A 27,417-nucleotide genomic window follows, 5' to 3' on the forward strand; every position below is an offset into this window, starting at 1 on the left:
AAGATGAAACTACAAAAGATAATCAGTCCCATTTGATTGACTAGCTAGGAACTAACAGCATTAGCCTATGCATGTCTATTCAGATGTAAGTCCCAATGAGCTCAATGGTGATTACTCCCAGGAAAGTGTGCATAGGATTGCAGCCTAAATGTGTTGGGCATCATTCCCTAGTCTTTTAGAAATATGTGGCAGATGATGAATGTAATTAGCTATACAGTAAGGAACTATTTTGCAACAAGGACACTAGAAACTAAAGACAAGTTGTGTGTAAGAATGTCCCTGGAAAAGATCCAAATGTAAAATACATTTTGCGTAATGAAGTACACTTCTGTGCATGTAGGGATTTTCTTTCCTCTTTTTCTACTGTTATGATTTTCTGGGGGGTGGGGTGTCCAATCTGTTTATGGAAGCTTCCTACTTCTGATGTACAATATAAGAGAGAGAGAGAGAGAGAGAGAGAGAGAGAGAGAGAGAGAGAGAGAGAGAGTTAACTAGAGCATAACAAAACCATCCCATTGTGCAAGCAGTTGCCTAGTTGTACAATGGGGCTGCACAGCCAGTTGCACAACCGCTTGCACAAGGGTCATGCACAACCCCTTGCACAAACTTAACTTTAGTTGGATTCTCCTCCTGTGCATAGTTCAGAACTTGGTTTCTGCTAGCGCAATGTCATTTGCTCAAACAGAATGACACAGTTGGATACAGCCCTAGGATTAGACTGCACGGTCTTCTGAGAGTCACATCCCTACCATTCTGTGGTTGCAGGACTACACTTGCCTCACCTAATCTGAACCTGACCAGAAAGAGTACAAATGATTCTACCTTGCTCAAAGAAATCTTGGCAAAAGGAACCCCTGAGAAGGGGAGGAGCTGGATCTCCCTGAATGCCGTCTTAAAACCCATGGCGTGTGACTCATTGCCATAATAGCAGAATGAGTCTTGGCTCACTGCCACAATCCTTGTTCACATCCAATCATCTCAAGACCCATCATATATTGGCAGTTGTTTTGAGGTTGCTCAGACTCATATCCTCAAAGGTGCATTCCTGGAATGAGCTGATCACTGGCATCACTCTGTCTTTGGGAAAAGGCCAGGGGGAAACTGACACGGAAAGAAACTCTTGCATACTAAAGGAGCATCATCCAGCGATGGGGCTGCCACTGGGATCCTGCCACCCAGTCCTCCAAGAGCAAAGGTCCAATCTGCAAGCCCTTCTGAGCACCACATCAGATGAAGGACAGGTTACAAGAGCAATACATATGAAAAACAAATTTAAAAAAACAGTGTTGCGCTTTCCTGAATAACCTATTGGAGTGGTCCTCAATGTCTAATCAAGCTTCATGTTGAAGACTAAATGCACAAATGCATTCATTGCCTACTCTAGTACTTTCCAATGTTTTATCCAGCATAAGTTTAAGACTTCAAACTGGTACCCTCCAGGTATTTTGGACTATGACTCCCAGCATTCCTGACCATTGGCTATGCTGCCTGGGGCAGATGGGAGTTGAAAGCCAAAACATCTGGAAGGCAACAAGTTCACAGAATCATAGAATAGCAGAATTGGAAGGGGCCTACAAGGCCATCGAGTCCAACCCCCTGCGCAATGCAGGAATCCACCCTAAAGCATCCCTGACAGATGGTAGTCCAGCTGCCTCTTGAAGGCCTCTAGTGTGGGAGAGCCCACAACCTCCCTAGGTAACTGATTCCATTGTCGTACTGCTCTAATAGTCAGGAAGTTTTTCCTGATGTCCACCCGGAATCTGGCTTCCTTTAACTTGAGCCCGTTATTCCGTGTCCTGCACTCTGGGAGGATCGAGAAGAGATCCTGGCCCTCCTCTGTGTGACAACCTTTTAAGTATTTGAAGAGTGCTATCATGTCTCCCCTCAATCTTCTCTTCTCCAGGCTAAACATGCCCAGTTCTTTCAGTCTCTCTTCATAAGGCTTTGTTTCCAGACCCCTGATCATCCTGGTTACCCTCCTCTGAACACGCTCCAGCTTGTCTGCATCCTTCTTGAATTGTGGAGCCCAGAACTGGATGCAATACTCTAGATAAGGCCTAACCAGGGCCGAATAGAGAGGAACCAGTACCTCACATGATTTGGAAGCTATACTTCTATTAATGCAGCCCAAAATAGCATTTGCCTTTCTTGCAGCCATATCGCACTGTTGGCTCATATTCAGCTTGTGATCTACAACAATTCCAAGATTGTTCTCGTTTGTAGTATTGCTGAGCCAAGTATCCCCCATCTTGTAACTGTGCCTTTGGTTTCTTTTTCCTAAATGTAGAACTTGGCATTTATCCCTATTAAATTTCATTCTGTTGTTTTCAGCCCAGCACTCCAGCCTATCAAGATCACTTTGAAGTTTGTTTCTGTCTTCCAGGGTATTAGCTATCCCACCCAATTTTGTGTCATCTGCAAATTTGATCAGCGTTCCCTGCACCACCTCGTCCAAATCATTAATAAAAATGTTGACGAGGACTGAGCCTTGCGGTACCCCACTCGTTGCCTCTCCCCAGTTTGAGAAGGTTCCATTGATAAGTACTCTTTGAGTCCGATTCTGTAGCCAACTGTGAATCCACCTAATCGTTGTTCCATCTAGCCCACTTTTAGCTAGTTTGTTAATCAGAATATCATGGGTCACTTCGTCAAAAGCTTTGCTGAAGTCAAGATATATAACATTCACAGCATTCCCACAGTCCACAAGGGAGGTTACCTGATCAAAAATGAGATCAAATTAGTCTGACAGGACTTGTTCCTGACAAATCCATGTTGGCTTCTAGTGATCACCGCATTGATTTCAAGGTACAGATTGACTTCTTTATAATCTGCTCCAGAATTTTCCCAGGGATGGATGTCAGACTGACTGGTCTGTAGTTCCCAGGTTCTTCCTTTTTGCCCTTTTTGAAGATAGGGACAACGTTAGCCCTCCTCCAGTCATCCGGCACCTCACCCGTCTTCCATAATTTTGCAAAGATAATAGACAAAGGTTCTGAGAGTTCTTCTGCTAGCTCCTTCATTACTCTAGGATGCAGTTCATCGGGCCCTGGAGATTTAAACTCATTCAAGGAAACTAGGTGTTCTTTGACCATTTGTTTATCAATCTCAAACTGCAATCCTGCCCCCTCAACTTCTGCTTCACTTTTACCAGGGGGGTCATAGACCCGCTTTTGGGAGAAGACTGAGGCAAAGTAGGAATTGAGCACTTCAGCCTTTTCTTTGTTGTCTGTTATCAATTTGCCATCCTCATTAAGCAGTTGAACCACCATTTCTTTCCTCTGTCTTTTACTACTCACGTATCTGAAGAAAGCCTTTTTATTTATTTTAGCATCCCTCGCTAACCTCAGCTCATTCTCAGCTTTAGCCTTCCTGACGCCATTTCGGCACTTCTGCGCCACTTGTCTGTACTGTAGCCTGGCCTTCCTTCCACTTCCTATATGTATCCCTTTTTGTTTTCAGGTCATCTCTAAGCTTTTTGTGGAGCCACATTGGTTTCCTCTGTTGTCTTCTATCTTTTCTCCTTATTGGAATTGTTTGTAACTGTGCCTTTAAAATTTCCTTTTTTAAATACTCCCACCCATCCTGCACTCCTTTTCTCATTAGGCTCACTTGCCACGGGACCTTACTTATTATAGTTCTGAGTTTATTAAAATCAGCTTTCCTAAAACCCAGAGTACGTGTATGGCTACACTCAACTTTTGTCCCCTTCATAATCAAGAATTCAAGTATGACGTGGTCACTTTCCCCCAGAGTTCCCGTAACTGCCACTTTATCCACTAAGTCATCCCTGTTGGTCAATATCAAGTCAAGGATTGCTGATCCTCTAGTTTCTTCCACCACTTTCTGTAGGAGAAAGTTATCACCCACACATGTCAGGAATTTCTTGGAAGGGACGCTTTTAGCAGTATTTGTCTCCCAACAGATATCAGGGTAATTGAAGTCCCCCATCACTACTACATCACACTTCCTTGAAACACTGGCAATTTGTTTCTCAAAAGTTTCGTCCTCGTCTTCTCCTTGATTGGGTGGTCGGTAGTAGACTCCGATTATCATGTTCTTTTTATTCCTTGCCCCATTTATTTTAATCCAGATGCTCTCGACGGGGCTCCCAGTCTGATCCGCCTGTATTTCTGTGCAGGGATAGGTATTTTTAACATATAGTGCAACTCCACCTCCCTTTCTATTTCTTCTGTTCTTTTTGAACAAGTTATATCCTTCAATGGCTATATTCCAGTCATGGGAGTCATCCCACCAAGTTTCAGTTATACCTATCAAGTCATATTTGCCTTCATGTTTGCTTTCATGTTGCCTTCATGTTGGGGAAGGCTGGTTTAAGTCTTCCTGAGGGAGCTGATTTCACAACTCGGGCTGCAATCCTATACAAGCTTAACTGGGAGTAAGTCCCATTAAATCCAGTGGGACTTACTTCTGAGCAGGCATACATAGGATTGCACTGTTAATGCATCTCATTATCTGGAGAAAATACATAAATAAATGCCCCCATTTATCAATTTCATATCCCCCTCGCTCCTGACTGAAGGGAAGGGCCATGACTCAGTGTAGGGCACTTGCTTTGCATACAGAATGAACCACTTCAACCCTCGGCAACCCTAACCCCTTTAGAGTTCTGACTGGTTCTGACTGAAACCTGGAGCCCATTCACCACCCCACTGACATTGGAGCCACCAGCCTCCACTGCCAGCATCTCCACTCAAGGGGTTCCTTCCAGATACGCTGCATTTGGCACAGTTGTTTAAGAGGGGCATCGCAGTCAGACTGGGGGGGGAGGCAGGGGGTGCCTCTGTGTGTATGTGTGTTTTCCTTTCTTTCCATTACTTCCAGTGGAGGCAGAACGAGTGGGCAGCAATGCAGTAGGAGCTTTCATTCCTCTGGAGGGTTCACAAGACAATGAGGCTTGCCAGGCAACCTTTGGACACTGGCTCCACAGGTGATGTTGCCTCAACAGGTCCAGTTGTTCTCCTGTACTTTACAGGATCAAAACAGAGGTCCTAAACTGATGGGTGAAGGTTTGCCCATCACTTAGAGCTTCCAGCCACATTACTTTTTTCAGACATTCAGATCCTTACCCTTGTGTCATGTGAGGTGCCAGTGGAGAGTTAGCCGGTGCTGTCAAGTATGAAATAAAGAAATGAGAGTTAGTGATGGAACAGGATCACTATTAGCTTTCTAACATTTCCCTTCCAAATTGGACTGTGTTTGAGGGAGGTGTGGAAAGTGCTGCATTGTTGTTGTTGTTGTTGTTGTTGTTGTTGTTTTAAAAAGAGTCACCATGGCGGAGGGTTTCATGGGACACCCGCTCTATGTCTTTGAAAGAAGCCCTACTCCTTAATTCTACATGGGTCTGCATGGGTGGGGATGAGCTACGGTTATTCAGGAGTGAGGGGAAAGCACTCTGTACACGGTCAGGGGAATACTACATCATGTCTGTATCTTTAAAGAAGAGGTTTAAGGGAATTTCACCAGGTGCTGAATGCATACAAATGAAACCTGCTGAAATTCTTTTTTCAATATAATTGTTAAAGATACAGGAGCCCTGTCCTCCTTTCCATATGGTCACCCTAAACTGTTACAACATGCACACATCTTCACATACAAATGGAGGACCTGAAAATATAAAAATAGAATATGGGGAATAGACATGACTCTGGGTTCACAAGCCTATGGCATTTTAAGGGTGCAATCCTATGCATGTTTAGACAGATATAAAAGAACTACAAATCCCAGCATCCCTCCATGCAGCATAGAGTTGTAAAACTGCTTTCTGTCTAAGTGTGCATAGGATTGTGCCCTTAACCTCACTTCAGATCTCATAAATAGGTCAGAAAGAGAAAGGTATGCTGGGTGAGGTCATACCATATGTATGAAATGGAGGGTCCTGATCCGTAGCAGTCTCCTCAATGCTGTGCCCCAGCTACCTGCTCAGGATCTACACTATGGCTTATAACAGTTTATAATGGTTATGGCAACTGTTCAGGCCCAGGACACATTACATATACAGTTTTCATACCGTTTTAAAAGTGTTATATCTTGCTTGGTGTAGATCGGCCCCTGGAGTCTGTAGTTCCTCTCGAACCAAAAAGAATCCTCAGGTTATGAACCTTGCAAGAGTTGGCTGCAAAGCACAAACCAGCAAGAACTTGACTATGAAAGTACAAAGAGCAGCACACTGATTTCCTATTCAACCTTTGGAGTTTGGTTTTAAGGAAATTTTTAAGGAAAATTCCATTGAAGGGGAAATGACAAAGAAACAAAGAGGTAGTGTATTGCCATCTGCCTGAGCCTGTAATCGAAGTAGATTAAAATTGCCTCCACATCCCACCCCACCCCTGCCAGCTAGTAAATTTACATAGGCAGCTAATTTAAAAGACTACTATGTAGGCGGGATATTTCCAGCAATGGAAGGTGCAACTATATTAGGAACTGCATTAGGCAAAGCCTTCGAGCTGTAAAAAGTGTTCAGCAGTTGAACCTATGACTCACACACACACATCTACACTAGGACTGTCAGAGAAATCCGCAATGGAGTCAAATAAGTTCAGATTTCTATGAATCCAACATGTGGATTCCACAGCAGAACGGGTTTTTCCAAGTTGTGCAGATTGTGTCGACTTGGGGGGGGGGTGTCTTTTTTCTTTTTCTTTTTTTTACTTTTGGTAGCTGTGGAGAGGGGGGTGGAATTTGCCCAAAGGTGCATTTGCAAACAGGAACGAAATTCTTGTACATCCCTAAAAAGAAAAACACGTCAATGAGTTGATGATGAAATAAAAGATGCTTGACAGTTTGCGAAACCCAGATGGAACATATTTAATAAACAATATCCATACATTCTTGGCATGCACGTGCATTCACATGCAACACACCAGACACACTCCACACACTCAGCTCCAACTCCTGCCCAAGAGCATTTCAGAAGCCTGGCACCTGTTTTGATTAGATAAAACCAACCTGCTTCCCAGAAACCTCAGTTCACAACCCCCATTCCCCCCCAGCCATCCAGAACTCCTGACCTCCAGCCCTTTTTCTCCCTCTAATCCACTGTCTCACTGAAGGATCCTGACAACCCACACACTGTTACATAGCACCTTTTCAAGGGGGGGGGGACTGGGAAAAGTGATCTAGGATTAGGCTTTATTATTCCTGCTACAGAAGCCCAATTCCTAGAGTGTCCTAAGAAGCAGGCAGGAGCCTTAAAGCACTGCTTCCTAGGATGCTCTAGGAATGAGCGTTCTATGGCAGAAACTAATAGAGCCTGTTTTTTAGGGTAAAGGGGACCACCAGCCAGGGGTTGGGGGTCTGCACCCCTGCTTTAAGATGTAGGTTCTGTACCTATAGGATATCCTGCCTTGGAACGTAGGGTGGGCCGCCCAGTGGGTGTCTTTCCTTAATTACTCATGCCATTTTGAAGCATGGGAAGCTGCATCTATTTGAAGTCTTCCCTGCCGTCCCCATTATGCTGAAAGGCATATTTGATACTTTTTATTGGAGATAAAGGCATGTTTATTTTATGTGTTTGCAGCTAATGACAGTACAATCCTATACATGTCTATTCAGAAGTAAGTCCCATTGAATCCAATGATGTCTACTCCCATATCAAAGAGTATGGAATTGAAGCCTTTGGCTAGGTCCACATTATATTATTATTATTATTATTATTATTATTATTATTATTATTATTATTATTATTTATCTGCCTCTCCCTCTGGATCAAGGCGGGGAACAGCAGAGGATACAAAAATATAAAATACATAAAACTGATTAAAACATATAAAACTAATACATTACTAAAATAACAGCCAGACTTCTTAAAATTCTACTGGGTAGGCCTGCCAGAAGATATCAGTCTTTATTGCTATTAAGTTGGTGAATCTCTCCTGGCAGGCCATTCCACAGTCTGGAAGTGGCATAAGAGAAGGTCCTCTGGGTAACAGTTGTTAATCGAGTTTTTGCTGGCTGAAGTAAATTCTTCCCAGAGGACCTGAGTGTGTGGGGCGGATTGAAGGCGATGAGTCTTCTTGTTACTTTGCTTTTCTCCTTCTTCACTTGCTGACCTGATACGAATGTTGTGCGTGGAACTACGAGCTTGTTGGTTGTTTTTCCTAAAACATTGTTGAATTGCACAGTTGTTCCCATTTAGCCCCCCAATAACTTAGGTGCAGCATGCCAAAATGGCAAGCTCAAAAAGAGAGGAATGGGATCTTAAGTCTGAACTGTGAAATAGCTAAGCTCCATAAGCATGCAGTGATCGATTTATACAATTCATTGCCACAACAGAGTTGTGGCCACAGGCTTAGATGGCTTTAAAAAGGATTAGATAAATTCACGGAGGATGGGTCTGTCAATGGTGATGCTCCCAGCCCTAATCGCTAAGCATAGTACTTACTTATTTTATACTGGCATCATTTGTACACCAGTTGATTCAGGAAATAGATTTAGAGCAGACCAAAACAAGTACTTTTTCCCAGACTTCACAATTATTTCATGGACAATGGATTGATTAGTTTAAGTCATACAATACACAATTAATATATGGATTCCTCTAACACAAGATGTAGTGATATCACTTGGCTTATGTAGCTTTACAGGGGTGTGAAGTGCAAAATGGCATCAGGAAGGCCAAACCTAAGAATGAGCTGAGACTAGCAAGGGATGCTAAAGCAATAAAAAGGCTTTCTTCAGATACATAAATAGTAAAAGACAGAGGAAAGAAATAGTGGTTCAACTGCTTAATGAGGATGGTAAATTGATAACAGATGACAAAGATAAGGGAGAATTGCTCACTTCCTACTTTGGCTCAGTCTTCTCCAAAAAGCGGGTCTATGACCCCCCCTGGAAAAAGTAAAGTACAAGCTGAAGGGGCAGGATTGCAGTTTGAGATTGATAAACAAATGGTCAAGGATCACCTAATTTCTTTGAATGAGTTCAAATCTCCAGGGCCCAATGAACTGCATCCTAGAGTAATAAAGGAGCTGGCAGAAGAACTCTCAGAACCTTTGTCTATTATCTTTGCAAAACCATGGAAGACGGGTGAGGTGCCAGACGACTGGAGGAGGGCTAGCGTTGTCCCTATCTTCAAAAAGGGAAAAAAGGAGGAACCTGGGAAATACAGGCCAGTCAGTCTGACATCCATCCCTGGGAAAATTTTGGAGCAGATTATAAAAAAGTCAATCCGTAAGCACCTTGAAAATAATGCAGCGATTACTAGAAGCCAGCATGGATTTGTCAGGATTTCAGCCTGTGTCCTTTTCAAAGGTCTTCTTCAAGGGGTTGTTAGAAGATGTCTGCAAATTTTCCTCTAGCTGTCTCCTATAGTAATCACAGCCGCCAGAGAAATGTGTCAGGCTTTGTACAAATAAATATTTTTGCATCCCGAGGATTTGTTTCACTGTTCCAAGCATGGAAGGCAGGAGGTTTTAATCTTTCAGCCCTGCTCTGGTCTCGACTCAGATTTGAGGTAGGGGAACAGTGCCTGCAATATATGCTGTCAAATAATTGTCAATTTGCTTTATTCGATCATTACTTAGCTATATATTTTACAGGTGTAGGAGTCCCAATCCAGACTGGGACCATAGTGTGTGAGTGGTGAGGGGAAGAATGAAAGGCCTGCTACCCCACCCCCAAAGCTAGGGTCCTGATCTAGATTGGGAGCCCCTGCCCTTACTCTGGAATGAAAAGAAAGACATACCTGGTAGCTACATCTTTAAGGGTGCAATACTATGCATATTTAGACAGAAAAAGCCTGGGGAACACTGGGAGTTTTTTGTCTGTTTAAACATGCATAGGATTGTGCTTTAAAGTAAGGTATTACTCTGGCTCTTATATATGCTTGTGCCACTTTTCCACCACACACATGGCGTTCAGCGAGCTTAAGATCAATAATAAATAGAAAGAGTGAGCCATATTTTCAAATGCACAAATTGAAGTTACAAAACATCACTGAATGCCCATGTTCAGAGGTAGTCTACAGCTGATTCCTAGGTGCTGAGAACAAGCAGCTCAGCTCACTATCGCTGGCAGGCTCGGCTAGTTAGCTTCCTAGGAGTTTCTAGTGGACTACACTTGATGACAGAGCACTGGTGGGCTAGACGGACCTTTGGTCTGATACTGTGAGGCCATGTTCTTAACGTCTCAAATTTTAAAACACACATTTTCCTAAGCATTGTCTTGGTGGTGGTGGCTTGTTTGTTTTTAATCTTGTTAGCTGCCTTTGGTGTTTTTTTATTTTTATTTATTTATTTATTACATTTTTATACCGCCCAATAGCCGAAGCTCTCTGGGCGGTTCACAAAATTTACTTACAGCACTTATATACTGCTCCACATCTGAACGGATTTTATATAGAAATACAGGAAGAAAAATACCATAGACCATCATTAAACCAGGCCTAATATCTGGCACAAGAGTGTCTTATCTATAAAATGAGTCTTTTTTTCTGATTAACAGAATGTTTCTGCTCTGCATTGAGTTTAACTGTGCTTCTGAATGGAGAGTGAAGGACCGGATGAACTCCTTGGCAGAGGCCCAGTTGGGACGGTTGTACTTTGCCCTGCTCACCTGATATCTTCTCTTCCTTTCACTTCCAGGTGGACCCTGACCAAGAGAGTTCCACCAGCAACACTGGATGAGATTTCTACCATTGCCTAGAGCCCACTAACTCTGCTGGCAATATGGATTTTGTGATGAAGCAGGCTCTAGGAGGTAAGTCTTAACTCTCCGCTCACAGTGTTCTGATTGAAGCCCATTCCAGTGTACTCAGAGGTTGAGAGAAAGGGGTGGAGCCAGAGGAAGGGTCATGGCCACCTGAGGAATCCCAGAGGACTAGTTTGGGACCCCAGAGTTCAATATCCATGCTCTAAGGATGGAAACATCAGTCTATTTCCAGGTCATCTCAGTTTGAGACATGTGCATTCATAAGACTATTTCATCCCCTTTCTGCCTCAGTCTGCTAATTTTTAAAATTATTATTATTATTATTATTATTATTATTATTTGTAATTCTTCACACAAAAACACATTTTTGTATGCATTTTATCCTACCGCTCCCATTTTTGTATGCATTTTGGTTCATTTTTTGAGCTGAGAACAGTATCGCAAATTTCAGAGAAGTGCAAAATGGGGCCAGAATATGGGATATAGTATACCAATGGCACAATTGGAAAATATGTGGACAAGAGGGCTAAAATTTACGTTAAGTACTAATCTTAAAGACATTTTTTACAAAATGATGTATAGGTGGCATATGCCACCAGCAAAATTGGCTAAAATGTATAAAGGGGCATCAGGATTGTGCTGGAAATGTGAAGAGCAGGAAGGAACATTCTACCATGCATGGTGGACCTGAAAAAAATCTAAAAAAAAATCTGGATACAAATCTATTCTGTAATCCAAAAAATCCTAAAAATTAATATCCAACTGAAACCGGAATACTTTCTTTTCGGATTTATGGATGAGCAGATGAAAAAGAATCATGGGACTATATTCTTATATATGATGACAGCTGCAAGATTACTATATGCACAAAGATGGAAGGGCAAAATAGTGCCCATAATAGAGGAATGAAGATGTTTGAGCTAGCAGAGATGTCAAAACTCACGGCAATAACGAGAGAAAAATCGACTATAAGATTTATAATTGGAGGGAACCTTTTGTAAATTTTATGAAGAGATGAGAAAAAGATGACTTGTATATCTGTGGATTCAACCAATAATGTAGGAAATGTTAAGAGAGAAATTAGAGATTTGGATTTGACAGTGATAGAGTAAGAAGAAAACAATAACAACGTTGTTACATATTTTTGCTGGGGAGAATATTGGAAGAACATTTTATTTTTGTGTTTTTATTTTTGGTTTTTGTTTTTTGTTTAGTTTTTTGCTCTGTAATGTCTTTTATTTATTGGTGTTTGGAAATAATAAAGAGATTTTTTTTAAAGTGCAAAATCTGAAAAATAACTGCATTCTAGTTCACATATGAGTCCAAGAAGTACAAATCAGGTTGGTTCACATGAAAATGCAGACCAAGCAAAAATCCTCAAGCACCCCCACCCCCTCTAACTTTGTACTGCATTGAAAATCCATGCTGGATCATGGTGGTTTTATACCTTACTGGGTGATTCTAGAGATCCCTTTTAGCTGCTTGATCCTTGCTGTGTAGACACTAGATCCCATGGGGTGGGGAGAATTCTGTTTATGCAGAAATCAATCAATCAAGAAAGAACAGTGATGGTTTCCATTTTGTACCCTGTACTAGTACAGAGTAAAGAAGGTATTCAAACAGTTCACAGCCAAAATACCTAATGCCAACTTTCACCCACTGACACCCTGGTTAGCACAGGCCTATTTCCCTCTGCCTTCCCGAATGCATCCCTGCTACCAGAACCTGGGCTATTAAATCAGATTCAAACTCCCTGGAAGCACCAACTCAAGAGTGGCCCAGTGGAGAAAAGCTCTATCCATCACTACAGATGTTTGGATTCTGTAAAATCCACTCTACGTGTCACAGATTGTCAGGAACCTTTCATTCTGTCATCCACATATTGGTGGAGTCCGATTTTTTCCCCCCAATTTACTGAATTTGTGCAAACCTACCTCACGGGGTTGTTCTGAGGATAAAATGGAGAGGAGGAAGATCACGTAAAGCATGTTCCTTGCAAGAGGAAAAAAGGCAGGATGTAACTGTAATAATGAAATATAAAACCGTCGACCAAATCTACTTTAACCCAGTCATGGCTGGGTCATGCGCCGGCTCCCTTCCCTTGTCCAGCATGGCTCTGCTGTGGTTGTGCTGGCACAGCAACCAGCAGCTCTTCTGTTTCTGGCTGTGTGAAGGGCTCGGCTGGTTTGGGCAAAGCGATGATGACTCACAGAAGCAAAATAAGGAGGGAGACACGGAGCTCAGGAAGATGAAAGACCCTGAAGTCTCCTGGGGGCCTGGAGAGCCAAGACTGGTTTGTAACTCCAAATTGCTGACAAACTGCAATGGGAAATGAGGCTGCCTGGTTCTTAGCTGAGCAACTCAGCGCAACACAGTGCATGCCAAGCCCCCGGCTCCATTGCACACAGATGCACGCCAGCTTGGGGAAGGGAGAGCAGCTCCTCCCTATGGCAGAGAATGCTCACAGCATGTGAATCACAAGAGACTTCGAGAAAGACTTGGAGAAAAGGTTGAGGCTGGGAAGTCCACAGGCCAACATCAGCTCAAGAACTGATTCAGCTCTCATAGAGCCGGTCCTGCCATAAGGGAGGGTGAGGTGACAGACTAAAGTGGTAGATTTGAGGCACCCTTTCCCATCATATAAATGTTTCCTCCCCCAACTGGGAAAAGCCCCAGTAAATCCATTGACAATCTGGAATGTCATGTGAACTGGGGCTGCACAAGCATCCCAAGGATCTATTGACTAGTGCCCATGGCATCACTCTGGCAACAAGGGCACATTCTCCTTCTTGGAGCTTGCAACATTTTACAGCAATACACACCAGCTAAGGAACGATTCATAGATTTTCTCACCATCTAAGGCCTTTGCTAGACCGACCTTAAAATCCGGTGGTGAGGAGGGGCCAGCCCGCATTAGAAGTAGCGTGGGCTGTTGCTCCTTTCCACACGTCAGACACGACGGGTAAAGGAAAGCCCCGTCGCATCGGCCATTTTCTTTAATCTCTTAAAAGGGCCAGGTGTGCAGGACTGCACCAGCGACTAAGGTAGGCATCTCCCCGCCCCGCCCTGATGGCCGCAGCGTTCCTGCGGAGCGCTGCGCGCTGTCCACCGCTTTTCCCGGCTACTCACAAATAAATGCTCAGCCCGAGACTGTGGGAAATACCAGGCCACAAACAGTGCCGGTTACCCCGGGACTAGGGAGGTTTGACTCCTGCCTGAGCCCAGGATTCCCTGTGCGTCATCTGGATGCACAGGGACGAGTCAGGGCCTCGCACCAGGCTAACCCCTCATCTAGCAAAGGCCTAAGAAGGCCTTCAAACCAGGCTAGTTATATCTGAACTCCCTCTACAGATCTGCTAGGGAAATACGTGGATAGCTGTTCAATTAACTAACATATAAGTCTCAGACAGAGAGTGGAAGGGCTGCTCTCAGTATTGCCTTTTACAAGCCCACTTTTGCATAACTTTCAGTGGCGGGCAAAGATAGATCTGGATCAACTGGTATATCTCTAGGTGATTTGTGGTAGATCACCAGGGACTTCCAATTCCCATGTATTTAGCAATGGTAACAGTGATCAAAATATACTTTTTAAAAAACAAAAAACAATAGCAACAGCAAAATGATTTCCCCCTACCCCCCAAATAATAGGGTGGAAAGAAAGATAGCTTTGGGGGAGATGTAATCAGGAGTGGGTTTTTCTATTGAAGGACTGTGAGCTCAGTTCTGTTCTGGTCTTCAAAACAAATTCCTATGCTCAGAATTCTATCATTCTATGAATTTGTCTTTTGCATCAGGCTCCAGTTGGTGGATCTTGGGGTTCTAGTAAAAAACTAAATAGAGCTCACAAGGCTGCCATCTGCCCACCTCTGCCTTATATCCATGTCTTACTGCACCCTTGGTAGATTCATATCAGGGGTGAGCAGCTTGTGACCCTCCAGATGTTTTGGACAACAAATCCTTTAATCCCACACCATTGGCTATGATGGCTATGGCTGATGGGAATTGTAGGCTAAAACATCGGGAGGGGGGACACAGTTTGCTTTAAATACTGCTCTGAAGAGCTCCCTTCAATGCAAACAGAAGCAAAAGAGGAAAGCAGATTCTCCTGTTCTTGAGGAGGAGGCATTTTCCACTAAAACTGCATACCCCATGGAGAGGTATTCCATCTTCCCAGTCACTAGCTGAGCTCTTGCCTAGGAGCTGACAAGGGCTGTGGAGAGTGGATTGGAACTTGCTCACTGCTGGTTTTCCACCCACTTCACCACCTAATTCAAACTGAATCTTGTGGGGACCCAGCATGGAGTAGGTCATCTGCCCTCTGGGCAACCATCCACAAACAGCCAGGCTTTCCATCTGCCCCTTACAGAGAGAGTGCTGGGAGCTGGGGCTCTTGCTGTGCTGAGACAGTTCATCTAGGAAAAGGAGTGATCCAGTCTCTGGCCCTGAGATGATCTAATACAGGGGTGAGCAAAACACACCCTGTGCCCCCCCCATGACAGTTTTTGTAGAGGGGGCTGCCACAGCCACCATAGCCATCACAGATGAATTTGCCACTGCAGGAATGATGACAGCAAACATTCATAAACCACCACAATTTTGCAAGAAATCAGAGAGCACATACCATTTTTTAGAAGTGGAATTGCACTCCCCAAAGCATCTTGGGAGCACACGTCTGCTTGTAAGCAAGGTTCACGCTCTCTGCACAACTTGTTTCCTTCCCATCTGATTGAGGGGGAGGGAAGTGTTGCCGCAGAAGCAAATCTGCCGGCAGCAATTTCAGCATGGGGAGTTTCAGCAGGGGAAGTGTGTTGCCCCTGGGGGGAGGCAATCTGGACCCTCGGAAGTTGCACACCCCTGATCAACTAGATTTCAGGTGTCTTGCAAGGCAGGTAGAGAGGCTGATGGCTGCTTTATGAGGCCCAAGGAACTCCATCTTCTGTCTGTCCATCCATCCATCATCTCCTACCTTTCCCTCAACAGGCACAATCAGAACTCCCAAGCAGAGATGGCTTATCTTTCCTTTGCCTCCTCCCCATCTTCTACTGCTGAATTCAGCTTCCTGTTTTTTTAAACAGAGAGATGGCAGACAAGAAAGAATGTAAGACACGTGGCTGAACTTGGACACAGGGTCATAGTGACAAACTATGTTGGCTGCAATGGATAAATGTAGGGTGATCGACTGAATGAGGGAAATGGGGCAACCTGCATTCTGGCAGTCGGGTGCTGAAAGGGACACATGAATGATTGTGGCACCTCATGCCTTCATCCAAGCTGAAGCCCACAAGATGGTCTTGGCCAAGCGCAGCAGGGTATCCAGGAGAGGCTGCAGAGGATCAGCACCGTGGATAGCTCACTCTGGCTGCAGGTGGCAAGGCAAAGCGCAATGTACCTGGGGAGTGGTTCTAGCCATAGACTGGAGCCGGTGGTGAGCTTACGAGCAAAATCTTATGCGATGCTAAATGCATCAAACAAAAGGACATCAGGGTTGGTTTGTTCATTTGTTTGTTTCCATTTAATAGTGGGCCCACGGGGATGCAATTTTTATTAAGACTGCAGAGCATAGGAAGGGGTGGTGTAATCTTTCTTTCTCCAACTACAATCTTGATCAAAATTGTCCCAGCACCATTGGTAGGTTTATTTTTCCCCCTAAGGCTAATAGTAAAGCAGTAGAGGAAGTAATTTTCATCAGGACTGCACTTGCTGCAATCCTGATGGAACAACCACCTCCTGCTCATCTGCTATTAAATGCGCTACAATGGCTGTACGGGGCTGTGTGGTTGGAGTGTTGGACTGAGACTAGAGAGACCTGGGTTCAAGTCCCTACTCAGCCATGAAGCTCACTGAGAGACTTCAGGCCAGTCACTGACTCTCAGGCAAGCCTACCTTATAGGGTTGTCGTGAAGAAAAGACAGAGAGGAGGAAGATCTTGTATGTCACCTTGGGCTCCTTGGAGGAAAGGTGGGATATAAATGTATCAAATAAATCAATAAAATGGTTACATGTTACATAGCTGACCCCCAGACCGCACTGGTAACATTGGGATGACTGGGATCAAGCGGGAGGGGTGGATCCCATGGAAAGTCTCCACATTAGGTTCTCTGCCGCCCTGGGAAGGGTTGAACTGATGTTGGCACTTGCTGTGTGATCTGCCATCTGCAAGGGTCCTCAGCTGATTGCTTTATCCCACTCTGGCTACAGAAGAAGAACAAGTCCTAGAATCCCCATTTGTCTCCAGGCCAAGGATCTCCAGGTGGGCTGTGCTTGTGAACCTCTCCCTACCCCTCCCTAAGATCATTTGTCATTCTGCATTGAGATTTGTGAAGGCAGCTCCACTTAAATTATCCTGAGCTTCTTCAACCACACGGTTTTAACTCCACTGAGACATGTGCGGCCTGTTGTTGTTATTGACTGCTTGACTATATCTAAAAAGTCATTTCTCACTGTTTCTCCCATGCAAAATATATTACAGAATTACACACCCAGCTGAGCTCTTTTGTAGTAGAGTGAGCACACACACACACCCCTTCACATTTTGAGGTTCAGGTGAGTGGAGAGGTGCAGGTACAGCTGCAGGGGGAAGTCACTGAAAAGCTTCCAGCTGAGCCAAGGAGCATCACCTCTCACAGTGGTTTCTAAACTGTCATGTGCAGGGGCCACCAAAGACATGGGCAAGATGCTGGGAGGTGAAGAGGAGAAGGATCCCGATGCCCAGAAGAAGGAAGAAGAACGACAGGAAGCCCTGCGTCAGCAAGAGGAAGAGCGCAAGGCCAAGCATGCCCGCATGGAGGCAGAGCGGGAGAAGGTCCGGCAGCAAATCCGCGACAAGGTAACTTTTCTGCTGGATTTCAGTGAAAGGCCCTGCAGCAAAGACCTTGAGGGGAACCGTTGGGGAAGAATGACAAACACAGAATAGGACATCAGGGAGACCTAACCTATAGGGATCCTAAGAAAACATGATTTCCAGGGCCAAGCCCAGATCTTTGCAAATATGATGAACCATTATTCATTATTGCTATTATCATTTTCATCTTGCTATTGCCAGACTGATATTATTGCCTTCCATATCCGATGGGCAAAACTTCATTTTGGAGAGGCAACCAAATGAGTCTGCCTTATCTGGGATATGTATTGGTTGCCCATCACCTACACAACAAACTCTAGTTCTTTCCATGTTCCATCCTGGCCTTAAGTGTCCATTAACATTAAGGAAACTCTGGGAGACAAAAATATATATATATACTTAACACACACAAAAAAATGTTTTGGATGAGTATGGGCAACGGGAAAGCTTTTGAATGCTGGGCTTCCCTGTTTGGCTGTAGGTAAATCCAATTTCTTTTCATCACAAGGCACTGATTGATCCATGGGGTGGTTAATCCTTCATTCTGCAATGCTGAAGTTTGCTGAGAGCTTATTTTGCTGATCTCTTTGGGAATTCTGCAGAGCTTCCTTTGGAGTGGGGGAGATTCCTACGTTCCTCTTCTGCTCTGACATGGAGACTGCATGTCTGCCTCTCCGGCCCTTGGAAGTGAAGGTCTTTGTAGAAGAACTTGGACCCTTACAACCGTGTAGCTAACCCAAAGGGCTCTTGCCCTCAGTCAGCCGTGTGGGGTTTCCTTTGGGCCATCTGTGACAGGCCTGTGTTCTGATCCAACAGAGTTCTTCTTATGGACCCATGGAGAGATAGATGTATTGTAAGAACCCCTTGCTTTTATGTTTTGAGTTAGGAGTAACCTGATTTTCTAGGAATAGGCCTCTTTTTCTTGACCATATTCTGAACTGCTTGTGAATTTGAACCTTCTGTGCTTACCTCCATGCTTCAAAGTTCTGCTAAGCTATACCCTGCTGCAACGTTTCTCCAGCCCTCACACTAAAACATCCCCACCCTGACTCCTCCTCTGTGGAAAGACAGGCAGGCAGGCAGGCAGGCAGGCAGTGGGGTAGTGGATCCAAGGCTCACAGGGTTAAAGCAGCCAGACCTTTTGATTAGCAGGGCCAATGGTGTCATCTGCCACCCCTCTCAGACTTCCTTTTGCCCCCTGAGCTTAGTTGCAATCCCCACAGTAGCTGGGGGGGGGATGTTGTTGATCCTGGCAGCAGCTTATTGTTGTGACCTATCCCATGTCCACATTACACACACACACACACATATAGACATGGATCAATGTAGCTCTATACCAGTGTGGTGTAGTGGCTAAGGTGTTGGACTGGGATTCGGGAGATCCGAGTTCTAGTCCCCACTCAGCCATGGAAACCTACTGGGTGACTTTGGGCCAGTCACAGACTCTCAGCCCAACCTACCTCACAGGGTTGTTGTTGTTGTGAGGATAAAATGGAGAGGAGGAGGATTATGTACACCGCCTTGGGTTCCTTAGAGGAAAAAAGGTGGGGTATAAATGTAATAAATAATTAAATAAATAATGTAGCTGCCTGATTTATTTCACTCTTCTTTGCAGGAGAGGGGGCAATGGGGGGGCTATCATGATGAGTGCCTGCACTTCGACATTTACCGCTACGCCACTGTGGAGAGATAGATGGACAGACAGAAACACACACATCCGCACCATATGGCTTCATTCCCCAACCTCCAATCATTTCTCCTTGGTTTTCTCCTCCCAAAGAACATCCTCACCTCTGCAGCTCTTATTCCAGCCAACCTGTAATGGCTTACTGAGTCCCTATCTGAGCTGAGCTACTGGAGGCGAGGTGTGGGATCCCTGGTGGCATGCCACAAATTTACCATCTGATTCCTGCAATGAAACAAATGCCCTTCTATAACTGATCATCCCCATGTGTATAATTAGCCTGTCATCGTTTGGCTCCTACACTGAGGGCAGTGGAGGCTGGTGGCTCCAATGTCATTGGGGTGGTGGATCCACTCTGGTTTTCAGTCAGAACCAGTCAGAACCCTAAAGGAGCTATCCAAGATGCTAATTGGAGGTTGGTGGCTCCAATTTCAGTAGGGCAGTTGATCCGCTCTGGGTTTAAGTCAAAACCTCCTTTAGAGTTCTGACTGATATCCAGAGTAGATCCACCACCCCACTGACATCAGAGCCACCAGCCCCCACTGACTGAGGAAAAAGGGACTCCCTGTTATTGACAGTGGCATTTCCCTCTTCTGGCTGCAGCACAGCCTCACCCCTGCACTCACGAGTTCAATAGCCATCCATTATCACTTTTACAGTGTGGCAGGTGTATTATTATTATTATTATTACTACTACTACTACTACTACTATTATACCTAGAAAGGCTTAGAATGTCTCCCTCCTAATCCCAGTGGCGATCCCAAGAGGCTGCTGCGCCCGGCCTCCTGCAGAAGCAACAGGCTGTTCAGCAAAGACAGCACACAGGCCTCCAGGCTTGGTGCGCCCCCGGGGACCTCACCCATGGGCTCATGAATGCTTCTCCTCTCGTCTGCTCTCTCCCTTTGTGCTGCGGATGAGAGGAGAATCATTCAGGCATTTGTGGTGTGCAGTCCCAACGGGTAGAGCAGCGTTTGAAGCCAGCAAGCAGCTGCTGCTGCCTGCCCTGGACCCTGTATCCCTGTTTTGCCTCTTGTCATGCTCCTTGCCCCTTTCGTTTTGTCGCAGCCATTACTCTGATCCTGATGTATTCGCCTTGTGGGAGCGGAGGGACTGGGTGGATAACTGGAAATAAGCTGAAGGCCAGCATCTTTCCTGGGATTTGGAAACTAGGGACCAAAATGTATCTATATTTCTGTGTGGACTGAAAATGACCGGGACGTAAAAACAACCTATCAGCCGTATGTCAATGGACTGTCCTGGAACAGCAAAGAAGGGCCCAATGATTAGCATGTTGGGAGGAAGAGGAGAACTGACTCCTCATTTCATGGTGGACCCTAAGCCAGAGGGATGGACAGGAAAACGCAGGAATTCCCATCCAACCTTGGCCCTCTCTTCCAAGGACACAGCATTGGATGACTAGCACTGGATGAGCGACCACAGAATATGTAAGCAGGCTCCATTGAAAAACACCAGTGCTTTAGGTGATAGGAAGTTCTGTCTGTGGGGCATGTATCTCATTCAGATATGCAAGTCATTACTTGGTGTTGTCGCTGAGTGATGGAACATGCATGTGTAAACCGGTCCTTAGAAGCAGATCTGTAGATCTGCACCCATTTGCCTGTATGTCTGCCTTCTCCTGAGCTGCTCCGTCAACACAGACGGGGTAGTAGTATTGTTGGGAAGCTGTGATGAGGGCAGGAATTGTGCCTAAAACAATACAAACTAGTAATAGAAATCTAAGACCTTTGCAGGAGGAGCTTGTGTCACAGAAGGCCTTCCTTGATGTGGCACTGATGAGCTCTTAGCAGGGTTATCCCTACCATTAGGCGGAGTGAAGCAGTTGCCTCAGGCGGCAGATGCTGGGAGGTGGCAGCAAGGTGTTGGAGGAGACACCGGCATGCCATGTGGCCTGCTCTGTGCCTCCTAAGTTAGCCTACAGGAGAGGTGAAGGATGCTGTCCCATCATCAGTATTGAACACAGATTCATCTGCAAGTCCAGGTGGCTTTTGTACATGGAATGGGAGAGGGTGCCATCTTGGCCTTCACCTAAGGCAGTAAAAGGTCTCAAGCCACCCCCGGACCTTAACACAAGGCGCTGATGGCAGAAGCACCAGAGGATGCTGTTGCTAAGGCCTGGCCTGTTGCCAAGAGTCGCCTCCCCTTTGCCTGCCTCTGACTCCCTCTTGTGTATCTCTCATGCAGTACGGCCTGAAGAAGAAAGAGGAGAAAGAGGCCGAGGAGAAGGCGGCCCTGGAGCAGCCCTGTGAGGGGAGCCTGACGCGCCCTAAGAAAGCCATCCCGGCAGGCTGCGGGGACGATGAAGACGAGGATGAGGAGAGCATCCTGGACACGGTGCTCAAGTACCTGCCCGGGCCACTGCAGGACATGTTCAAGAAGTAACCGCCACGCCAGCCGCCCCCTCCAGCTCCGCCCACTGCTCCCGAGTGCCTCCTCCTTGGCACTCAGATCAGGGCTCTGGGCGGGGAGGGAACTCTCATGTCTTTTCGACTTCATTTGATCTCTTTTGTTTTCCTTTGGGTTTCATTCCAAGGGGAGACCCCACACGTGCCCTTGTGCCACGAGGGCCCCTGACAAGCCACCCCTCCCTTTTGTCCCCAGGAGGAGAAGCACAGCAGGCCCAGGACCTGCTCCCCCCTCCCTGCACCCCACCAGACCAAAAAGCACTCTCACCTGCTGTGCTCCCTGGAGCCACAGGCTGGGCACTGCCGGGAGCCTGGCTCCCCCCTCCCCACCCCCCACCTTCTCCCAGGCAGAGCTGGGATTCTGCGGTGGAAACAAAACCTGGGAACAGGGGTGGGGAACTGGGACCAAATTCACTGCTGCAACCTCATGGGGGCCCTGGAGAAGGGGCGATGGAGGGGGTCCAGGCCCATGCACAAGGCCAGACCCGCCGCCACCACCACCATGCACATTCCTTGACCCCATGCTGACTGCCAGGGAGGGACTGTGTGCACCCAATTCCCTCCACACCACTGTTCCTGTCTAACTCCTTGGGGCAAAGCCAGCGCCCCCTGCACATTCCGTCTCTGGCCAAGAGAGTCAACAATCAGAGCACCCCCTGCCCCTAATCCTAACTTCCAAGGGCTGTCAGCATTTATAGGATTGTCTAACCCACACTTGAGGAGGAGGAGCTTATTTCAGGAAGGAACTAAAATTGTACCACAAACAGCAATGCGAAGATATATGATGCGCACTGAAAATTGTGATGGGAGGGAGCAGAAATTTTGTCCCTCACAACCACTTTGAATTCACGCACGCATATACACAAACACAGAGAGAGAGAGGCACACACACACACACACACACACACGAGGACCCAAAGGCCAAGTTCACACTTCCACTTTTCCCCAGGATCTGTGGAGTGACCCCTGGGTTTCGCGACATCTTGGCTCCCTCATGGATGTGGGGAACGAGAAGATCCTTTCCCACCCCATTAGCTGTCTCGGCCATCTTTGTTTACTTCCCAGCTGCAGTGGCATCTTACCCTCGAAGTACCCTGTGGCTGGCGCAACTGCAGATGTCTGAGTCAGAGGGTGAGGAGTAGAGGTCGCGCTCCTGATTCTGCCCTCTCAACTGCTGCTCTAGGGAGAGTGATGGATTGAGGGCCTGCTTCGGGGAACAGGTGATGGAGAGGAATACACTGAAAGGGAAGGGGATCATAGACTCCCGGTGGCCCCTTGGCTGGGGGTCAGAGAAACCACTAGCTCCATGTTATATTGACGGAGAGTCAGATAATCTTCACCTTCCTTAAAGGGGGCTGAGCTGGGTGGCAAAAAAGATCAAGGAACCTTGATCATGATCTTCCAGGAGCCTCAGAAGCCTGCTGGCAACTCTGGGTTGGCCATTCCATCGCTTGGGATGGGGGAACTGAACACAGCTCCTAGGCTGAGGGCTCTGTCACTGTGTCAAACCCAATAAGCCCTTCTTTGTGTACTCTTGGCCTGGGACCCTGCCACAGGGCCCCCACAGATACGGACGTGGTGCAGAAGGAAGCAGAAGCACAGACATAAATCTTGTCTGAAGTGCTCTTGCTCCCATGACATAAATGTCTCTCCCTTTTGTACTGGCCCTGTTTTCTCCTAAAATGAAGAGATGCCAAGGACCCCCTCTGCACAAAAACACACGCACACACACACTGATCCAAGGAGGGCGGCACTTCATCGCCTGTGAGCAACCCCACCTCTGCAGCCCAGTGCTGCCCATGGGTAGGGTGTTCTCCAGACTCCCCCAGCACATGGGCCATGGCGCTCCTTTGCCATGCTGTTGTTGCATCCACTCTCTGCCTGCTACTCACCATCCTTTCTCCAGAGCCGCAAAATGGGGTGACAAGGAGACGAGGGGGAAGTCTCACTACTGGTTTGCCTGCCTTCCCACCCACCCAATACCAATGGTCCATGGCCACCATTGAGAATGAAGTCATGGGCCTGGCATTCCATGGGAATGTTCTGGGGTTCTCATTCATGTGTGTATTTGTTTGGGAAGGAAGGTTTGTCCCTAACTGTCCCCCAAGGTGTACTGGTGCCTGGGGGCTTTTGCTTTTGTCTTGGGGTTGACTTTCAGTTTGAGAGATGACTCCCTGCATCCAGTGTCTGTCTGTCCGTTCGTCCTTCCTTCCTTCCCTCCTTCCTTCCCTAATAGTTAAAGCCATATCAGTTAGACTGCAATACTATCAACACTAAAAACTCGGCAGGCCGCGCTCTCTCATCTTGTACAAAGGAGCGTCGCGGGGCGGGGGCTCGCCAGCCACCCCCTTGCCTGCTTGTCTCTGTCTCCGGCCACTGGCCACATGGCCCTTGTGTGTTTTTTGCATCAGTGTCTCTGTAACAGGGTAAATCACCCCAATGCCTGTCATCTGTCTTATCGTCTCTGCTAGTCACTCACTAGATGGTCACCGTACGGCCCCATGGAGCTTGGGGGCAAAGGGGTCCTCAGGCAGAGGGAAGAGAGGAGAAGAGGCTGGAGGTGGCAAGGGGCCAGCCCATTAGTACCTCCATTGTCCACAAGGCATTTGCTATGGCTGATCATTGCGTGTGCCATCGTCATGCAGGCCAAAGAGTACGACTGTGACTGGCCAGCGGGAGTCCTGGAAGGGCCATGCTGGTTACCAACAGGTGAGCTTCATACCAAGGTGGCACTGCTTTGCCTGGGCTTACACACATCCATTTGTCTACTTGACCCTCCTGGATGAATGCTGAAAACCGCAATAAGTCCACTTTTCACATGGGGCAAAGGGCTGATGCTGAAGCCAGCACCCCACCTTGGGGTGGCGCTTCTGATGCTCTCGGTCTATATTTTTACTACCATACCTACCATACCATACCATACCATACCACACACACACCCATCCCACAAAGTGGACTGGCAAGGATGCCAGTGAGTCCCCAAATCCCACTGGTCACAAGGATTGCACTGGCCTCAGCTGCCTATCCTGGGCAAGAGCTAAAAGCAGAAAAGAACCAAATCCTAGTTTATTTGAGGGACATTGGGGCAGCAATACCCACAGCAAAAGAGAAGGATTAAACCTGGCTTCACTCTATGGCAAGCTCAGTGGGGACGCCGTGGGGCCTCTCTCATATTACCTTCGTGATGTGGGAACTGCTGCACTTCCACCGTTTCCTAAGCTGCTGTGGTAACCTCAGCAGCCCTAAGCTACATGAGGCACCCACATACCAACATCACGCAGCCTCAAAGTCGCTGAGGCTGGTGTGGGGAGGAACCACTTTGTGAGCCCTTGAGCCCTGACATTATTTCTGTAGCAATGGAAAGAGCCGCAATCAAGCAGTTCCCAAGTCCTCACGGTAACGTGGGAAGAAACCCCTTGCCGGGTGCTTCACAACCACAGTTATTTAATTGAGAAGCTGTTTGCAATCTGAAGTGTTCGTGCACTTCAGTGGGAGGGGGGCAGGAGGTGGGAGGGAGATAATGGGCAGAGTAAAGGGGTGGGTGCAGTGCATGCAGCCCACACCCTAATTTCAAAACCACTCTGCATGCAATAAATTCGGATCTCTGACCAGAACAATCTGTCCAGTCCCTGCTACCCCGGTGCATTGGGGAGGGGGGAAAGAGGGAGAGAAAAGGGGGTGGCAGAAAGAGAGAAAAGAAAATGGCAGAAAAGGGTTGACCTGACCACATACTTTTGCCTCTGGCCCTACTCACTGCTGTTTTCAGCCTTGCTCACTACCAACATGCCCCCCTCTGTCAGATGATCCATGAAGGAACATGGCCTTCAAGAGAGAGAAAATGGTTGTGCGCCACTAGATAATGGTTGCGCACAATGGAACCAATTACCTGGGAAGGTCGTGGGCTCTCCCACACTAGAGGCCTTCAAGAGGCAGCTAGACAACCATCTGTCAGGTATGCTTTAAGGTGGATTCCTGCAATGAGCAGGGGGTTGGACTCTATGGCCTTATAGGCCCCCTTCCGATTCTACTATTCTATGATTCTAGATAGCATGTACACTGGGGCATTTTGCCAGCCTCCCTCCACCATGAAATGTATAAGGGATATGAATCTTGCATCCTCCTTGATCCCATAACTCCTTTTTGTTCATACACATTTTAAGGCTCAGCACCAGCACTGAAGGCATGCTTGTACTGACAGAGTTAAGCATGCACCTCTGGATGTGACCATTTGAATTAGTGCATGTTTGAAAGTGTGTGTGAGAGAGAGGGAGAGAGAGAGAGACTTGTTTTGTTTTGGGGGTGATGCGTATCTCCAAGCATGTGGATGCATGAGAGTGCCAATGTACATTTGAATGGGCCAATACATATTTTGAGAGGAAGGGAGGTCGTGTGTGTTGGCATAAAACCAAGGGGACTGCTTGAGTCTCTCTGTTCGCCAGTGTATCTGTCCAAGTGTGCACTCCAGTTGTTTTCCAGTTGCTTCCAGAGCAGGGCATCCCTCAGGGGCTCAACACTGGCACAGAGGAACAGATTCGAGGTATCCCGATCGCCAGAGGGCCCATGCAGAGTTCCTTCATGCATGGATTCCCCTTCCTCTGCTTGCCTAGCACTAGCCTGTAGAGGGGGGAGCCAGCTCCCTGTGCGCTAACCTATTGGATTGTGTGAGCCATCCTGCCATGCTTGTGCCATCTGCTTTGTAGTGTCATTGTGTCTAATTGGCTCGTCCTCATCCCACCTGTGCCTGGGAAGGGCCACTATCACAGTGATGGGGCTAAGTGTGCTGAATGGGATTCCCCTAATGGAAAGATCTAGTGCAGACTGAGCACCCTCAGGTTAAAGCTGTGGGGGAACTTCTATCTCCTGCCAGAGAGCTGAACAGCCAGGCTGTGCAGTTGAACCTGAGGCTACACAGTGCACCATATCTAAGCCATTGCTAATGCACCCTTCAGCCTTTTGTTTAACCTGGGCAGGGGGGGGGGGCAAGCAGGGAGCCAGTGACTCCCCTTTCCCTGCCTGTGTGGGGTGGAGGATGTAGGCAAAGAGGGCAGTAAAGATTCAAGGGGCTCCATCCAACCAACCTATGGTGACCATTCTGCTCTAACTAGTCTTTGAAGAAATAATAAAATAAAGAAATTTGTACATTGCCCTGTGTCAAGTGTCTCTGGCAGCAAACTTGGGAGAAGGGGGTTGTGGCAGTGGCGGCAGTAGTAGTGGCCGGTGGCAGCATCAATATGTAAACTAGAATGAAGCTTGACATGACAGCTTCCAACCAGGAGAGGCTTCAACTTAGGGAGAGTTTTGACTCTGCCTCCAGGGAGACAGCCTTTTTACCATGCAGCCTTTGTGGTAGGCTCAACATTCTTTTGCTAAATTAATTGCATCAAGGTTATGGGTGGGAGGGGGAGCCATAGAATATGAGTCAGCCTGTGATCCATGTAATCCTGAATACTACATGGATGCCCCTCATGAGATACGAAAGAAGCCATCCAGGTGAGAGAGGTAAGTGAATTATTTCCAATAATAGAGCAAACCTTCCTAGCAAAGTTTGTATCAGACTGACAAGGCTGGGCACACAGTCGCTGTCATGCTCTGGGCCAGACCCCTGCCGGGTCCTATGGTGCTGGCCATAAGCTTATGAAGGAATGGCAGAGAACACAGCCACTCTCCAGCTACATCATCAGAGCTGTGTAAGTCAGAAACACAAGGCAGGAAGGCCAAGAGCTCAATTGGCCCAGATGCAAGCTTGCTGTTGCTGGGTGAACATGGTCAGGTCATGTGTGCCTCAGTTCTCCCTCTGCAA

The 27,417-nt window shown here is 46.8% G+C and overlaps 1 protein-coding gene across 3 annotated transcripts in view; it reads left to right on the plus strand.

The window, feature by feature from the left end:
• The window catches only part of CPLX2 (complexin 2), a 126,267-nt gene extending 104,636 nt beyond the window's left edge, over positions 1–21,631 (plus strand). For all 3 annotated transcript variants that reach the window (XM_063120955.1, XM_063120954.1, XM_063120957.1), the window contains 3 exons: positions 10,602–10,716; positions 17,319–17,494; positions 21,397–21,631. In XM_063120955.1, the coding sequence (XP_062977025.1) occupies positions 10,686–10,716; positions 17,319–17,494; positions 21,397–21,594 (405 nt within the window). In that variant the 5' untranslated portion in view covers positions 10,602–10,685 and the 3' untranslated portion in view covers positions 21,595–21,631. The remainder of the gene's footprint in view (positions 1–10,601; positions 10,717–17,318; positions 17,495–21,396) is intronic.
• The last annotated feature ends 5,786 nt before the right edge of the window (positions 21,632–27,417 follow it).

The sequence above is a fragment of the Elgaria multicarinata genome, chromosome 3 (assembly GCF_023053635.1).
Source record: "Elgaria multicarinata webbii isolate HBS135686 ecotype San Diego chromosome 3, rElgMul1.1.pri, whole genome shotgun sequence".
Lineage (NCBI taxonomy): Eukaryota > Metazoa > Chordata > Lepidosauria > Squamata > Anguidae > Elgaria > Elgaria multicarinata.